This window comes from Zonotrichia leucophrys, chromosome 1A (genome assembly GCF_028769735.1).
Source record: "Zonotrichia leucophrys gambelii isolate GWCS_2022_RI chromosome 1A, RI_Zleu_2.0, whole genome shotgun sequence".
NCBI lineage: Eukaryota > Metazoa > Chordata > Aves > Passeriformes > Passerellidae > Zonotrichia > Zonotrichia leucophrys.
The window spans coordinates 15025731-15044535 of NC_088170.1; the positions used below are offsets into that span (position 1 = coordinate 15025731).

At 41.1% G+C, this 18805-nt stretch overlaps 1 protein-coding gene across 7 annotated transcripts in view; it reads right to left on the bottom strand.

Annotated features, from left to right (window-relative positions):
* ITPR2 (inositol 1,4,5-trisphosphate receptor type 2) overlaps positions 1-18805 on the bottom strand; it is a 244366-nt gene that overhangs the window by 193907 nt on the left and 31654 nt on the right. For 6 of the 7 annotated variants that reach the window (XM_064701183.1, XM_064701180.1, XM_064701196.1 and 3 more), the window contains exons 3-9: positions 14456-14571; positions 13262-13348; positions 12432-12590; positions 8499-8597; positions 7289-7372; positions 6261-6407; positions 4945-5040 (exon numbers count right to left, since the gene is read on the bottom strand). In XM_064701183.1, coding sequence (XP_064557253.1) covers positions 4945-5040; positions 6261-6407; positions 7289-7372; positions 8499-8597; positions 12432-12590; positions 13262-13348; positions 14456-14571 — 788 coding nt within the window. Of the gene's footprint in view, positions 1-4944; positions 5041-6260; positions 6408-7288; positions 7373-8498; positions 8598-9813; positions 9853-12431; positions 12591-13261; positions 13349-14455; positions 14572-18805 lie in introns of those variants that run through there. The other variant, XM_064701210.1, reaches the window with a different exon arrangement.

The following is an 18805-nucleotide window of genomic DNA, read 5'->3' on the forward strand; positions in this document are numbered from 1 at the left end:
TCCACCATGATCCCAATCAAGTGATTATTACAGCAGGCTTAAATTTACTATGAAGGGCATGGCCCTGTCCATCTGAATAAATGCATACCATAACAATATCTATAACATGGAAGGCTAATATTTTTAATCACAGAATCATAGAATTACTTGGGTTGGACGGGACCTTAAAAATCCTCTAGTGCCAACCCCCCGTCATGGACTGTAAAAGCAAAATTTAACATCAATTCTCAGTCTAAAGTGAATGATGTACATAAGCTTCTTGGAAAAGAAAGGGGCAGCTTGGGGCAATTTTGACCAAAAAGTAGAGTCAGGTAATATGGAAAGAAATTATTCAAGAAAGACAAGAGAAATATGAGTAACTTCTACTAGCCATTGATCCAAGAGTTCTCAGGAAGTGGTTTACACCACAGTGTGGTGAAAATCACCTGACAGTTCTGCAAAGCTTCACCAGTCCCATCCAAAACACTCATGTTCTGGTGCCTTAGCTCAGTGACCCTGTTCCAGCACAGACTATTCCCTCTTCACCAAGCCTACACCACCTCAGGGACAGCACCTTGTGTCTGCACAATCCAATACCTGAGGAAAAAGGACATTTCTGAATCCTGTATTGCCACTGCAGTGCTCCACCACCACCACCTTGCAAGCTGGACTGGACTTCCTGTTCAATTAATATTCATCTAATTGTCATTTCATCTCATGTGTATGTAACCCTGTGCTGCTCAACCCAATTAAATTCCATCATTCCCACCTTCAAAAGAGTATTTAGTGCTAAAATAATCCTAAAGCTGGAAGGGTGTTTCATGCAGGATTTTAAGAACAGTTTAGAACAAAACTCTGATCTGAGTTGATCCAACTTAATTACTGTAATTGATTACAGCTTAAACCCTGCCCTTTCACTCTTACAGAGGGAGGAAGGAGAACACTATGAGAAAGCCAGAGGACTTTTCCACAGCAGTAATTGTTTATGGCCACAGTTCTGGAGAAGCACAGAATGAGAACATTCAGGCTGCCATTTTACCTGCCTTATCTTAATTCATTGAGTTTAGTTGAGGTAATTTGGTGTTAAAGACCTCACTAGATTTACTGCCATATTTTTGCCAAAGTATCTAGTAACTAATCTATTCAGCTAGGTAAAACAGAATTATCACTGATTTTTTTTCTTACAAATTCTGCACAGTGATTATGTACATGCTCACGGGGTTTCATAAGGAACATACTGTGGCTTATCTATTGTCTACTGCAATATCTGAGATCAGTACGTGATCTGATAGATGCAGATATATTTTGTAATTATTTTAGCCACACCTGAGAAGTTGAATATGAAATGACAGACTTATCCTGCATTTCTTGTGTGTGGGCATACATATCAGTTTAACAGCCTCATAAAACAAGTGTTAAGGGTTTCAGTATGAATTGCCCAGTTTAGAAATCACAGAACCAGAGCTGCTCTAAATATGGAGAACAATATTAAAAGTGCATGTTTTGGTTTAGCATAATTGATAAGCTGATATTCAGTTCAAAGAGACTTTTATCTTGGCAATTTAAAATATTTAGAAGGTTATATGTGTTCATGAGAAAGGCACAGCTGTGTGGTCCCAACCTGCAGCATCTGCAAAGCTATTCAAGCAAACTGCAGCTCACTCCCACACACACAGATGGCTTTGGGTGCCTTCTACATGGGCTACATGCACTGAAAAGACTTTTGGAGAAATCTTTGTTACTTTGAAGCATCCAATTTTCACCTAACCTTACAGCCTCTCTTTATAAATGTACAGCTTCAAAATAACTTGGGTCATTTTCCTGTAACCAGGGCTATAAAAAGGATCTTCAGCAGAACTTTTTCTGAAAGACTGCTGACTCTGTGAAGATGAGAATAAAACTCTGTTCTGAGAATGAAACTCAGCAGCCTGGATCTTAGCTGGTGGCTTAGTGCCTAAATCTCCTGCTGAAGATCTGGCTCAGCTCTTTTGGGTGAAAACAAGCCCTTATGACACTAACAGCAGAACTCCTGCTGTCTCTAAAGAAGACAATTTCTCTTTCCAATTTTTCAGCTGAGTATTTGGTTCCACTTCTTTGGGAATGTCTAAGCCTGTGGCTTAAGGTCTCCTAATGTCAGACATCATTACCAAGTACCCAGATTTCCAATGCCCCAAATTTTATCACCAAACATCAAACCCTGTCTTCAGTATATTCCTCCTGTCTTAAGTACTTGTGTGAGAGCACACTGTGAGTGACCCAGGGTGTGCAGAGTGGCAGAGGAAAGGGAAGGCAGATGTGTGGGATCACCAAGAGTCTCCCACTGTGACTCCTTCAGCAGTGGGCCCTTCAGGGTGGCTCACCTTCAGCCCAAAGTCTGGGAGAAGGATCCAGGTTGCTTTAAGGTATTAGTAGGTCTTAAAGAACTTGGAAGCACAGTAATTAAAATTAGGCTAAATAATGCCAAGTGGAAAGAGGATTAAAGGAAATACTACTACTTGAGATTGTGTCAGAAGTCAGAGATATCAGAGGTCTTTGAAAGGCAACAAAAGTTGGACAGCTTCTTGTACTTCTAAGGAACGTGGAATTTAGGATTTACACAACCTGACTTCATCCTCTCTCAAGTTTATAACAATTAGATTTACAAGTACTCACCTATGTTTTTTTTACTGAACAATGGTACTGCCGCACTTTTTTCTTTATTAGTTTGCTTACTGTAATATTGGAACACCTTTATCAGCTTTAAATTCTTTAGTTCTCTGAGGTAAGATCTTCAATTCTCTTAGTCCCCAGATTATCCCCTGACCTTAACAAACTGCAGGGACACCCCTTCACAGCGAGGCTCAGTAGTGAACCACCAGTCCCAGACCAGACTGACCAGTCACATCTGGCACAGGATAACTCCAAGGAAAAGAGAAGGCACAGGCTGCTCACACAAGGTATGAGAGGAGAAAAGGGAGGCACCCAGCTGAAGAACACTTCTTCTCCTTGTGTGAGAGTTGACCCATGCAAGACTGCCCTGCAGAAGCCTCCATGGCACACATCAAGCTGATTTAAGGGAGGATGAAGTACAAAAAAAGACAGTTATAAACAGGGATGAATCCTGATTTACAACAGCTCAAACTGTGACAGAAATTGCACCATTAGCCAACATCAGAATGCTTAAAAGATTTGTGAATTTTCTTCTTGTGTTTTTAGTTTTTATTCCACTCTAGATACCTTTATCAAGGAGGCTTAAACAAAATCAGGTCATGGCAATGTGTGACGCTGTTGATAATCCATACCATGAGTAATCTCCCTGTGCTGCCAGAGCACAGATAAGTGCTCAGGAGGCTTTGCCCGATTGATTTAAAGTTAGCTCACGCACACGAGGTGTCTGCCTGCCTGTTCATAAATCTTTGACGTGTCTGGCTGGCTGGTGTGTTGTGCCTGACATATGAACTGTGCAAAATACAGTTCACAGGGTTTTATTACAGCACTACCTTTAATATCTCCACCAGAGGTATTTTACACCTTACAGACACAGTCACCAGTGCAGCTCTCCAGTCACTAATGCAGCTCTCCAGTCCCAGCAGATCACCTTTGTTCAACCCAAAACCTCTTCCAGCTCTCACTCCACTGTTGCCAATTATATTCTCCATATTACAAGTCTGCCTGATGGGGACTTCCTTTCCAGAGGTAGGAAGGACCTAAGCTCAGGTCTGACACTCAGAGCAGTGTGGCACCTCTTTACCTGAAGATTTTTCACCTAAAAATCCCCCAGACAGATCCCCTGGGGAAGAAGGAAGCCCATCAGTATGCTCAATGCTTTTCCTGACTCTCTATCAGCTCAGCTAGAAAAATCTTCCTACTGGGAGCATCCCTCACTATAAACAGAAAGGAAAACACTCCCATTCTCAGGTGGGAGTACTGGTTCCTCTTGAAAATTATCTATTATTAGCAGTCCACTGTTTATGTTTTGATAGTGGCCTTGATATAATTAGAAATAAATGAAAGTTTGATAGCTCCTGTTTGTTCTTCCTCTGAATTCAGTGCAGGCTGTTACAGGAGCTGGAACACAAAAGCAGCACCCAGGGAATACTAAAGAGTTGTCTGCATACAGAAGTTGCACTGCTGTAAATCTAACTCAAGCCAGCCAGAGCAAGTCTTTTTCCAGGGGTTCCCTAACATAGTGATTTATAACTTTCTTCTTGCAGTAAATTTCTGCACTCATACTTCAAAGCATAAGTTAAAATAAGCAATCCTAACTAAATCAGTGGAAAAAAACCCTACTTATACTCCATTGATAAAACTTGTAAACAGACCTGTGTTAATATGGATTAGATATGAAAAAAGTTCACAGCTTCTTGCTGTGATATTTTAATGGTTATTAAAATATCCAAGACTGTACCACTTCATACACTTGGTATTATCTGCTGTATTCCAGCTTGTCAAGAACCATATTTTATTTTTAAGGAGTCTTAAAATATATTAAGCTGCTCTTTTGGGGAGTCACAATACTCTTTTGCTTTAATACAAAGTACAAGACAAGTTGCAATATCTTCTTTCTTCTCTGGGACCTTCCACTCCATCAAAAGGGGTAGAGAATTCCTCAGTACTTTTTTAATCCAAACTTTAGTCAAAAGGCAAGAGGGCAATAGCAGAACCCTGCAGCCTATATAATCACAATGAACTTGCATGACACCAATCCACAGTCACAACACCACTCCAAAATTCAAGGGCAAACAGGAGCAGAGAGATAAATGAGCCCAAGGGTTTTCAGTACAACCATGGTGGATATTTAGCAGTGCTGTTGGCCCTGCAAGCCCTGGGTGCAGCAGCACAGTATGACCCAGCAGGACCCAGTGTGGGATTTCTGTGAAGATCTACACTGAAGACCCACCTGCTACAGCAGTTCTGAACCAGCAGGACTTGGTCAGGCAGCACACAAACACTTGTTTAACTGTTGTAACTGTTTAACATTCTTACCTCTGCAGCCAAGTAGTTTCCAGTTGCCAAATGCTTGAATCTAAACAAGCTGTTCCACTGTCCTGCCCCTCCCCGGCAAGGGTCATGGTGGACAACCTAAAAGAAGAATTTGGATTTTAATCCTGCTCCTCAAGATCATACTTCAGGTCACTGACATTTCCTGCAGCTCACTGCTAATAAAAATATGCAAACAACATCATTGCAGCCTGCCAAAGAGAGGAGTTCTGTGCTTACATGAAGTTCACCATAGATAATAACTACTTACATTTATTTTTTGCCAAGTGCCAGGAAATACTCCTTCTATTACTTTCCATGCTTTCAGTAATTTATTCCCTGCAAACATGATGAGCCAAATTTTGCTTTTTAGTGACATGTTGTGACTCTGCAGCTCAAGAAAGTAAGGAGAGCTGCTCTACACTACTAGGCACTACTTAAAAGCAAAACTCAAACCATCTTACATTATTTTACCAATTATACCAGCTCTGTTTTTGTCAATACTAGGGGCTTCTGAAAAATTTTCATTCAAGTGATATATCCTCATATCATCTTATCACAGGTTTTTTCTTTTATCCCTTGAACTGTAGGTCATTTGCTTTCTTCAAATCTAGCAGTGTCTGTCTCCTTTAAAGAGGAATCTCCAATAAGTGCAGGTGCAATACACTCTACTCCAGACAATCCTTACCCAGACAAAAATCAACCATTTTTCTGAAGACTCCGTTCTAAATACACAAAGTTTATCCATCACAAGAACTTTTGAGTATATAGGAGTTACATTATTGTAATAGCAAGGATTTGAGACATACCAATTTCCAATGTTTCTTAGTTGAACAAAAATGTTTGCTAGTTCCCTTCTCAAAACCACCCTCATTCACAAGACCACCTTTATTCAGGTTTACTTTAAACAAATGTTGATGTGTTGTGGGATGTTTGGGAGATTTCCTGTCAGTCATGGTTCTCCATTTTTTATACTGCACATGAAGCTAAATGTAAACACTCAAAACTCAGGAGAGGTGACTGTCCTTTGATTGGCTTTGGTAAAATCACACCATTTACGTCAAGTCTGAATTTGAAATTTGACTCTCCCTCATTTCAGTGCAGGCAAATATAGTAAGAAAGCCTCCTGTCTCCAGACACACAGAGAATAAAGCAGCTCATCAGGGTTCGTCCTACACAAACCGCTTCATGAAATAATAATAGTTACAGGGAGGTGTGTGATGATATCAGGAGCCCATGAATGACTCATGTTGTTCTGAAGTTTTTTTACAGAGCCCTGGCCTTCAGGTCCTAAAATATTTATAAAGAGAAATAAAAAATACCTCTATCTCCCACAGTGCTTTAGAACTTGTTGCAGACGTGGCTGACTGACGTAACGTGGTGCGGAGGAAAATGTGTTGTTTCTTCTCATATTCATCACAGGTCAGAAACTTCTCTTGCTCTGCATGAAACAGCCTCACAACATCTCCCTAAAGAAATAGGGAAAAGAAGCACTGTTAAGTGCTAGGCAAAGCCTCCAGAGTAATTTTCTATTTGCAACAGCTCCAGTGATGCCAGCAGAGCTGAAAGGAAGAAAATACTTCTGAGCTTCCTATTGCTGGAGCAGGTACCAAGTGAAGAGTATTCAATCTTAGCACCAAGTCTGGAAATCAGATGGGGTAATTCAGTCCTGCAGGAGACCCATGGCCTTTTGGGAAAGCACAACAATGAACAGTGGGCAAAAATTAACCTAAAGGTCATTTTTAATTCTATGTAACTTTACTAAGTTGATTTTTTTTTTGTTGTTTCTAATCTCTCTTATTACTTAAGGGAAGTGAAGAGATTTTTCTAACATTGTATTATCTTATCACTTCTACTCTGCAATCAACACCAACGCCCCCTCTCTATTTCTTCTGCTGGATTCATTTTTGTTTCCTCCTGCCTCTCCCCAAGACTTGAAACACTATCCTTAAATGGGTCTACACAAAGATACCGTTTTCCCTTTCAAATTCTTCTTCAAAAACTGCTGGTACCTTGACACCTATTGAAAAAATAGCCATTGATAATGATTTATTAAGGTACATGCGAGGACAAATTAAGCTTATCTCTAAAATGAAAATGTAAATTATCTCACAGATTAATCTACAGGCATGAAACTGTGCAATACCTCAGCACGTAAAGCTACATTGTCTTGTTACAGTTATTATTACAGTTACTTGGAACATCTCCATAAAGTCCTTATTTCTTCTTTTATTCACCAGGTAATATTTCTCTACACAGTAAGATTTATAAGTCTTTCTAATACAGTAAGATACTAAGATAAAGTAAAATACTTTCTTGATTCAAAAAACAATTTAAAAATCATACTTACTCCTTTCAGTACATCATCTCGGTAACTACTGAATTTCATGAACAAAGTTATTTTCCAGCTTGTGTTACAGTTGACAGCATTTACCTTTAGAGGAAAAAAAATTCGAATTACAGTATGTGGGGATGGGGGTTTTTTTTGAGACATTCCATTCTTCTGAAAGAATCACACCACATCTAGGATGGCAGGGGACATGGCTTAGCTACATATCTGTACAGTTCTTAACACTGGTCCTGAAGCTCTCAAATGTTAATGACTGTAATGTTGGAGAAGACTGGGTGGGGAAATGCTGCTCTGTTTGCTGACAGCCTACCAAGAACACCCCAAAGGGATACTGAGTGAGGATTTACTCTTACCTCAGTCAGAGTTTGAGATACTCAAGGAAACCTCATAGAGTTATCACTGCAGCAAATATTTCATTTTGGGTTTTTGAGGCTAAGCTGGAACCAGTTTTTAAGGCTGGCTTTGAGTCCATTGTGGGCTCATGGTGGGTTCCGGTTACCAGTAAAGCCCAACATATCACAGAATGGTCTGGGTAGGAAGGGATGTAAAGATCATCCCATTCCAAGCCACTACCATGGGCAGGGACACCTTCTGCTATCCCAGCTTGCTCAGAGCCCCATCCAGCCTGGCCTTGGACACTGCCAGGGATGGGGCAGCCACAGCTGCTCTGGGCACCCTGTGCTGTCAAGAAGATAGTGGAGGCACAAAGGACACCAAAAGGCAGCTTCAAGCATCCACAGCCCTTTAATGTTCTACCTTTCACACTCTTCACCTTACATGCACTGCACCTGTGTTCCCTTTGGTGACTGGTCAGCACACCTGGGCACTCCATGGTTCATTGCCTTCAATGCTGTTCCCTGCCCTGCACAGCTGTAGCTATTGGGGATGAGGCTCAGCCACAACTCCACCCCCAATCACAACAAACTGTGTGCCTACAACACTGTGCCAGGGCCTCACCACCTTCAGAGGGCACAATTTCTTCCTCATATCCAATCTAAACCTGCTCTCTGTCAGTGTGAAGCCATTCCCTCTTGCCCTGTCATTCCAGGCCCTTGACAAGAGTCTCTCTCCATCTTTCCTGTGGGCTCTCAAGGCCACAGTGAGGTGATTCCAAAGCCTTCTCTCCTCCAGGCAGACCAATTCCAATTCCCTCAGCCTTTCTATAACCATGCCAGATCAGCAGCTCCCCCTCCTGCCCTCCTGAACTCACCTCTTTGCAGCCAGGGTTGTCTAGAAGCTCAATGTTGCTGGCATGCAGAGGCTGTCCTGCATTGACTGGCATGAGAACAACTTTATCTCCCACCACAACCTGGAAGTCAGAAATAAAATGCCTAGTTAGACCTAAGTAGTTATCCAATAAAATAAAGTAATGTAGCATATTTAGAAAATGACTCAAATGCATGCTCTAGTAGTGGCACTCAGTGAATTTATTTGCAGACAATTCACACAGCAGTTGTGTTCCCCCACAATCTGCAATCACCTGGGTTCAAGATTTCCAACTAATCAACCCTTGCATTCCCAATGAGCATGTCCCCTGGTTCAGCAGAAACTCCAGACCATGAAATAGATATGAATCTACAAAGTCCAGGAGCAGCTCAGTTCATCCAAAAGTTACACTAAGTTCTCTTTATCCCAGAGAAAGCTTAGAAAGCAATCATGAGCCCTCAGCTCTGTGGACCGTCTTCTGGCAAATGTCCTGACAAGCTCAGTAGTTCTCTGATTTAGACTGCTTGAATGCAACCTAGAAAGACACAGAAATCACTGGAAATTCAGAAAGAGGTGAACACACTCCATCCCCTCTGCTGTTGTTCCCTAAATGATGTTTGAGCTCAGCACAGGCAGCAGGTACAACAGCTGAAAGACGTTCTCCCTACAAGAGGAATTCCTGGCTGGCTCCCTGAAAGCAAATTCCCATGCCCTTGCAATTCTTTACAATATACAAATCAATATAAAAACATTTATTTGACCTAAAAACTGCTTGAGACATGCATATGGAGAATTCAATTCATGCCTGGAAGGGGGAAAAATAAATAATAAAAAAACACCAATCCACATAGATTGGTTGGCACTGGGTCCTGATTTGCTTATGTTCTTCACAGCAATTTTGAGCACACACAGACATGAAGACAAGTGGCTACATGTGATTTTTTTTCTACATGAAATGCTGCACAAGCCATGCTTTCTCTTGGAAGACAAATAAATAAAAATACTTTCTGCACTGATCAGCACATTTCCTATGAAAAAGCTGAGCCCAGTTCAGCCTTGTGCAACTTCAATGCAGGTGAATTTGGCCCCCTCATTGCAGAGGTGAAAAGGAAGGTTTGCCTGTTCTTTACCAACACAGCCAAAATAAACAGTAGCATAAGACAGTGTCACCATGCTCAGACCACACACAGAAATCCTACTTGATCCAAGGCATGGGAACAAGTTCACTAACAGAATCAAAATAATCACAAGATGCCTATAAGACACATTCCTTGTGCAATACATTCCTGCATGCCATGCTTCACACAGACATTACTTACAGCCTTTTTTAAGAAGTTATGACCAGACAATTCATTAACCAAAATACCACCAGGTTTGCATCCTGCAAAGTGGAATCAGGACTTCAAAATTGTTGCATGTACACCAGGACTATCACAACTAAATCAGTAAGACAGCACATCATTAAGCATCTTATTTAAAAAAGAAAAAAAAAAACACTAAAATGGCAAATAACTGCAGTCCAATCCACACAGCACCAATCCTGCTATCCGGGAGTATTTTGTTATTCAGTCCGTCAGGAACCACCTCTAGCCTTAATCAGTCCTATCTTCCATTGAAGAGCAGCTTCAAAAATGATGAAGACTTAATAAAAGTCTGCAGAAAATACTGTAGTTATGTCAATTACTGTAAATTTTCAGTCATATTCTTTAATTATTTTCATTGACTTGCAAAATAAATCAGTTGCTCGTGAAACTAAGCTAATATTCTTTTAGAAAACAAAGTTCTGATCACTTACCAGAAGAGTCACACACATGACTTTCTGTATCACATTCCCAGATTCCTTTTCTTTTAGGACATATGGCATACCTTGCCTGCATTACCTGGCACAGAAGCAGCCATCCAAGTAGTAATTCAATACTCACTTCTCTTGCTTAAAAGACTTTCTAAAACATGCTTTCTAGGGAATTTCCTCATTATAGCACAGGAATATAATTTTAAAAATCCCAAAGTTTCTAAACAGAGTAGGGGCCTGATGTACCAAGCTAACTCCATGAATTCAAACTTTCCCATGACTGGGAGTAACTGGAAAGGAAGCAGTGGGTACAAGGCTGAAGCCTCCCTCCATCTGTGAGAGAAAAATGAGGACTTCCCCCATCACTGGCTACTCCTGTCCTCTGTGAAACAGCTGCCTGGTTTGTGTAGCTGTTGAAGAGTTAGAAATGAACTAAAGCAGAGAGAGCTACCAGAGCACTAATGTTTATCGCTGGAAATTTGAAAATTGTCAAATCCTTTTGGGCCTAGTAGAAACAAGAAACAACTTCCCTTTGAAAATTCCCTCTGTAAATTACAATGGCAAGTTGCCAGCTCTGAAAGGCAACCTGGAAACAGAAAATGAGCAGCAGGCCATTCCAAAGGAATGAGTCCATTGAGTAAGGAATAAACCAGTTTACCACATGGCCCTCACGGCTCAGAGCCTGTCAGATAAATCCCCACGGGAAGGGACTGGGAAAGGGGTCTGTGGCATGGGATGGCACTGCCATCACTGCACGGATCTGCAATCCTTGTAGATCAGCAAGTCTGCTTCCAAAGCCTCATGTGTGCACAACAGTGGAAAATGGAACGAAAACCTCTGTAGTACTGGGGATGACTTTGAAGGCCAAGGATGGTTCTGCTGCTCTCAGCTCTAAGGGCCCACCGTGGCTTTGCAGATGACAGGTGGGAATGCCAGGTCCTCCCTCTGGAGAGCATGACACACATATTATTTTCCAGGCATGAGAAATTTTAAAAGATGCTGAACTGATGTTATTGCAACAAATTAAGCCAAAACAAGAAGTTACCATTTTTTCTCCAAAGAAGGGAAAGAAATACCAGGCTAATGTTTGAGCCACCTTTGTTCTCCTCAGCTGAAAAGCGATGCAGAAGCCTTCCCTGAGGGATATATTTGCTCTATTTCTCTGCAACAGGCTTTGGGAAAAAGGAGGATTTTCAAATACCCTTTTGATCACTACATGAAGCAGGGAAAGACTCTGACTCTAGGGATATTTGACCAGGAGCTGGGAATGCAATCCTTCTCCTCTCCACAACAGATTGCAAAAGGAGTTGCAAGCAACCACACTCATTATCCTGGAGAGCATCCCAAGGGCTGGGTAACCACAAAATTAAGGAGAGAAAATACACAAAAAGAAGCCATTCCCTTCTACAACCCTAAGAAGGCTTTCACTGATTATGCACAGAGGAAAACAGCCAAACATTCCCAGCCAGGTCTGGGAAAAACCACACAAGCTCATCATCGTGTGGCCTTCCCAGAGGCAGATCTGAATTCTCCACATCAGGCACTTAACCAAGCCACAGAATGAAGAAGGGAGTTGTGATCTCATGGCACAGCTCTCAGATCTGCAGCAAAGAGCTCTCCTGTGCATTCTTCCCTCTCATCAATATGCAAGACTCCAGCTGAGTCTTGCAGAAACTACCCAGAAAAGGCTTCCCAGACTATTCTACCCAGCTCCAATCATAGATGCCATTTTCACATCAGAAGGGAATACAGATTTAAAGAAAGCTGATGTATTTCCTAGAGACATTCTCTACTGACCCCCTGAAAAAAAAGTTGCCACAAAATTTTTAAAAAAACTCTTAAAAAAAATAAGAGTCCAGCATAAACTATGATATCTTGTCAGCTTTGTAAGTCTGCACTCAAAAGGTAGACTTAGCAAAGATGCTCCAACAGAGAGGCTCAGTTAAATGTGGCAACACGAGATTCCAGACCATATAATTAAGTAACACTTTCCAATTACACATGAAAGGTAAAAGTCCCAATTACTCTTCTAATTTCTTCTTTCCTGAAATGAATCCATTATGAAACAGGCCAGCAGTGAAGAAGTTATACCTCCTGGAATTCTTCTCCCTTCTCCTTCTTAACACATTCAGTATTTCCACTTACATTGTCACCTTCACTCCTCAGTTTCCAGAAGGGCTGGATATAAAACCAGGAGCCCTCATTCCCTGCAGCATCCAGGGACACCCGCATAGCATTCTTCTCTAGCAGAGCTGGCAATCTCTTGTTGACTGTGAGGTATTTGTTGCTTTTTATGTGCAGTAGCTGGGAACAAAAAAGAAATTTTTAAAAAAAGTACAGCTTTTAGTTGCTTCTTCTCCCTCCAGTCAAAAGAGGAGGCACAGGCTTTCACACTGCAGAGATTTTCAAATATAAATATAAATATAACTAGAAGGCAGTTATCAAAGCATGCTACAGTTTAGGAAAACAGATGGTCTATCTCAGGTTGTAGAAATGTCAGGGATCAATTTCACAGCAGGGCAAGTGTCCATTGCAGTTCTCCCTTCAGGAATTACATCCATTACAGAAAAGTTGTACTGCACTTAAGAACTTAGCTCCTGTCTCATTTATATGTCATGAAATACAGATTACTACAATGATTTAAAAGGAGCTGCACAGCACCTCTATAGCATGATTTTGAAATAACTCTTGAAAATAAAAGACATATTTATGTTCAGATTCTAAACTGCAGCACCAAGAAATACACATAGAATTTTTATTATGACAAATTATTTAAACAGGAATATGCAGCATTTCTGTTAGGCTTTGAAACAGGCAGAAAAGCACAATATTGTAAACTTCACCAAGTTCTGTTTACCTGACCCTTGACAATTCAGATTACAAAGGGTAGACAGTTAATTTTCACTGTAACCTTGACATGAAGCAACTGTTTCCTTTCCAACACTGAGAAGGCAGATGGATTTCAATAGGTTTACCTGGATGACGTTGCTGTATTTTACAATTTCACCCAACAGCTTTCTGTTCTCGCTTTCATTCTGCTTTTGTTCCAGTTCTGCTGCATGCTGCAAGAGAATGGCTATTTCTTTAGACTATAAAAAAGAAGTACCTGAAACACACAGTGCAGAAAGGAAATGGCACCATATTTAAATCCTGCAACCTACAAGCATTACTGCATTGAAAATATTCGCACCTAAATACTGATGGTGACTCTGACTTTTTAATTACCCAAAATAGGGACTCTGTCACAATTTATTGGTCACATCTGAGATGCATGCTATTTTAAAATTTTTCAAGCCCAAAAGGTAATTCCAAGGGCTTTATTTCATCCTATGGAGGATAAAAAGGTGCCTATGATTAGCTTCTCCCTGTCACCACTCCTTTTACTTGTTGGTGCTTAATTGTACATAGACTTTACAACAAAACAAAAACACTAGCTCACAATAGGCAACATTAAAATTAAACACAATAGACTGGGTCAAATACAGCTACAGAGCAAACTCTCTACTCCCAGCACTAATTGCTGTGTAACTCTGGCCACACACCACGTGCCTTCCCTGCTGTTTTTAACTGGAAGCACTGGTGAATTCTCCAGTGCCCACAAAACTGTCATCCAGGTTTGACAGGACCTTGTTTTCACTTAATCTCATGCATTCAGTTACAACATCAGGCCAGCTGTTTTTCAGATACAGGTGAGTTGTTCCATCCACACTGTATTGGAGACAAAATAAAGACTGCAAAAAGGTTCACAAAAGAACACATAGACTGAAGGCAAGGACAAACACAATTTTGAGGAATTCCCTGGCTAAAGCATTGAGGACATCTCTTTGTCCACTCTTTGCCTAATTCCTGGTAAGGATTTCCAGTATTACTTAAACCAGGGCTCCATCCTTATTTTAACAACTCCATTTTTACATCATAAAATTTCTGAAAGCACTACCTTGCTTACAGCAAAGGCAAAACCCCCAGCTCAAAGTAAGATAAACACCAGGTCAGGGGCTATAAATGCCAGTCAGGAGGCAGGAGAGCTAAGGAGAATATAGAGTTGCTATGGTGGCATAATAATACCCATCACAGTGGTTCCCAAGGCACTTGTTATTACTCTTTCTGGTGCTATTGTAATTCTACTGCCTGCAGATTGAGATAAGATTACAAATACAGATGTCTCTTACTTGAAGTTTCTTCAGCAGTGCTGCTTCAGTATGGTTTCCTTGTTTGGCTTGCTTGGCTTTCCAGTACTGCTTCTGGGCTGAATATCTGTTCATAGGACACACCTTGAAAAGGCAATCTGGGGAAAGATTGAAAGAAATACTCCTGAGTCATGTTGAAAGACATTTCCTTCATTTGTAAGTATGTGTTGGTTTGGGTTTTTTGTCCAGAAATGTCCAGATAGCAGTGTTTAAACACAACCACCAGGTCAGCTTGGTGTCAATGATACCCAAAACAGGGTGGCACAACATTAGAGTTGAACCCACAGCCCTTAAAGCCTCACAGGTTCCCACTTTGTGCAATCTCTGTAAGAGCCCCAGGCTGTGATCCTGCCATATCTGCCTGTTGCTTTATTAGCACCCCAACATCACAGATGCAGTGTTTGAAGGCACGTGAAACCTTGGAAGAGTGGTCCTGCTCTCTGTATGCCACACACCTGGCTTGCCCAGCTCCTCCTGGCACTGCTGAATCCAAGGGTGGCTGAGGCATTCAGCACCCAGCCACCAAGCAGGTCCACACAGAGTTTGGGTCTCTCTGCCTTCACTGAGTCGTTTTTACTGTCACGGTTTTTTAATCCAAGTGACACAAGCTGAACATCACCACTGTCCAACAGAGCAGGAAAAAAGCAGGTGAGGAGAGAGGAGCCACCTGAGCAGGGTGGCTGTCCAAATGAGAGGAAGGGATGAGAAGAAGAAGGAGGAGGAGACTGCAGCCAATGCTGAGATGCCAAATACGAAATGAGCAGCAAAGGAAAGAGAATATCAATACACCAACCCTCATCCCATCCCCACCACCTCCCCATGTGGAGTGAGGGGGCTGCATATCAAAGAAGGGGAGAGATGTCTGGAATGAAACCAAGGGGTTCTTCCCTAAATGCTTGTTCAATTGATCATCTTTATTTCCCAAAACTGTAATCAATAATTGAAAGTTAATGTTAATTGGCAAGAAACTGAATTTTGTAAAATTCCCTGACTCAAGGGGTTTTGCCAGTGGCAGTCCTATAAACTGGAAATAGAGTTCATGATTCATCTAAAGCCAATTACTTTTAGAATGATAAACAACATCTAGTCTTGCACAGTCACAATCATCAGCTGCTCTAAAAGCAGCGAGACTTGAAAGACATTTCACATAGCAAACGTTGGTAATTGTCCTCTCACACGCACATTTATTAACAGGCAAGAAGAGGGAAGAGTCCTGCTGTGGGAGCAGTAAGGACACTCAGGACTGGGTGTTGTAGGGTGAAACTCTTCCCCAACATGGGCTGCAGTCTGCGGATGTCAAAGGAAGGACTGTCCCCAACTATGAGCCCTCTATATTTCACTGGCACAGATGGCCAAGCACTGGAGGACTGACCCAGCCCCTGTTCAAGCAGCAAAGTTTGTCCATACAAAACTGCCCCCAGTGGCAGAACCTTCCTTGGCACTGACCCAGAGTGCTCATGGATTTACCCTCCCTCACAGCCCTGAGTTGCTGTTCCAAGGAAAAAGTCCCACAGATCCTTATCAAAGCAAACCCAGCCACTCTGCAAAGGTGTTTGCTCTCATTTAACATTTATAATGGGAACGATATCACAGAATCTAAAGTACAGAACTCCAGGTAACTTTTACAATATTCTGGAAACCAAGGTGAAAAAACCCAAAGTGTTCTGTGCCATTAAATTGTACTGTATATTGTAGGATATTTTAACTGAAGTATTAGGATTTCAGCTCATAAGACAAAAGTCTGCTATTATTTTCTGTCATAATCTATAATTAACATGCCTTCTCAGAAGGCTTCATGAAACATTTATTTCTCTGAAGTAACAATACCTTCTTTTAATAGCACCAGTCTTCATTTCTCAGTTACTCCCCACACATCCTGCTACTTGGAGTAAACACAGTGCTTCCCATCCTCCTGCAGAGTCTCAGAGCATGGTGCTACCACTTTTCCAAATCAGTATTACTTCAATTGTATTTCCCTCAATTTGTAGACTAAAAAGTCATATTATTTGTTCCCAAACAAGCTTTTTTTCCTATTTTATTTTACTTTTTAGGATTCCAGATGCATCGAAACCAGGCCCTCTCATTATTTTTCTCTGGTTTTTTTTTCTTTTTTTTTATTAGAGTAACAAAACTATGTAAATTCAAGCTTCATGATCCTAAACATTGTAAGGAGGTGGAACAGTGCCTGCCCTAGAGATGCTACAGTTCAAATAAACAGGAAAAAAAAAGAGAAACTGAGGCATAAGATTATAAAGCAACTTTATAATCTTACACAGCAGATCAAAAAGCCATTCCCTCCTGGAGGTCAGTCTAGCAACCCACTCATGAGACAGAATGTCTCTTCTGACTTCTCCAGACATTCCCAGGTAGTCCTAGTTCCCAATCCATTACTTTATGGAGTTTTACATAATTAGTCCTCAGGAAGAGAAACATTTAAGGAGGGAATATCAAAGGTAAGCAAATAGCACCTTTACTCAGGAAGTCTGAAAAGGAAAATAACTCCTATTATGCCCTTTAAATGTTTCTGGATATTGGATAAAGACGGTCTAAATCAATATTTGTCAGATGCTTTCTCTCCCTGCCCTCTCTTGGGTTTGTTTTATTTTTAAAGTGTTAGAAATTCAACTCTTGTCCATCATGGAAGATTTCTTTGGTTTGCAGAACTAGAGAAATTATCACATGGCTTTACTAAAACCAGAGAAATGGGTAAGTGGAAGTGACAGGGCAATAAAATCATAGTGTGTACAAATCTACTTGCTTTGGGGGGGAAAAAATGGACAAAAAGGTAAAAAAATACTAGTGTGAAAATGAAAAGAGAAAAATGTGGAGGAGCAAGGAGTGAGGCAATGAAGTTTCCTAGGCAGGACAACAAGAAAGAGAAGGAAATTTAAGCAATTATGGAAATGGAAGAAGCAAGAAGAAAATAAAAGGATAAACCAAAATTATGTAGACAGCAAGTAAAAAGAAAAATGGCAGATGGAAGAGGAAAGGGTGGGAGGAAGAAGAGAGAGTGCAGAGAAAGGTAATGGAAGGGAGAGAAGAAAAAGAACAATGTCAGGAAAATCTTAGATCAGACTAAAACCTGAAAGGCAAAGGAGGGTATTTAGGAACCAGCATCACTTTCACTGCAGAAGCCCCAAGAAATCAAAGTAATACAAGTTACGAATAAGAAAGTTTAAACCAGTTTAAAAACTTAAGTAATTTTACATTAAAATAGGAATGAGACTCGTGCTCCTTTTCCTTGATCAACAAGCAGGTCTCATCTGTGCTATTTTACACCTTGGAAGCTGGAAGTGTTTCCTACTGGAGATAGAGACATCAAGCTGGAGTGTTTGGGGTCCCAGCCTAAGGAAACCTGCAGTAGGGTGGCTCATGATGTGGCTTTTCTGCAGAGGCACACAACTCCTGGCACACACTGTTCTTGCCAGTCTCTGTGAACCCAGCCCTGCAGCACAGTGTGTGTTTCCATCTCCACACTCAGTGCTTTGGATCTCAGCAGCTTCAGCTGGAATTAAGACATGAAGCACCTGTTTGATTGGTCCCTTCAATGCAATACAGTGAATGTTCTGTGGGATTTCTCACCAGGCTTCAGGAACGTGTGGGACCAAATTCCACCCTCCTTTGCACTGATGCAAATCTGGATGTGCACCCTGGTGAACACAGAGCCCCTCCAGGCTCATCCCAGTGTGACTGGGACAGGAATGGGGAGCACAGCTTCTTCATATGGACACAAAATGAGAAGCAACCACATCTTCCCTGAGCTTAAAAACCCTCCACGCTGCAGGATGTTCTGAAACAACCAGAATAGCAACCACCCACTCAAAAAAAAAAAAGAAAGTAAACACATAGCAAAAATGAAACTGCTATTTTGGGACACCTCTTTACATAGGCTTTCAGCTCAGGCCAACAGCTCAGTACCTTGATTTGATCTCTGAGTGAACCCCGTAGGGGAGATACAAGTCAAAACCACAATCTTTCTTTTTTGTCCCTCCCACTGGGGAAAGAGTTGATAAAATATTACCAAAAAAGAGCAAACATAGTCCTCTCTGATATTAATTTTCAGAGTCAGCCCTTGAAATCTAAACATCTTGTTAGAAACATGTTTTTCTCATACTTCTTTGACTCCCAGGTCGTGCTCTAACCTCAAATCAACGCCAGTTCAGCTATCAGTGATAAAAACACTGTAAACCATGCAGACAGCAGTTCCTATTAGTGAAGAGGCCCTACTCATCCTGCTCTTAGATGTTATTTTCAGCTGCTTATGTCTAATCATACAATTAATCATTCATGCCTAAGTCTTCCTTTCATGTTAAGAACCTACTTAAAGCAGTT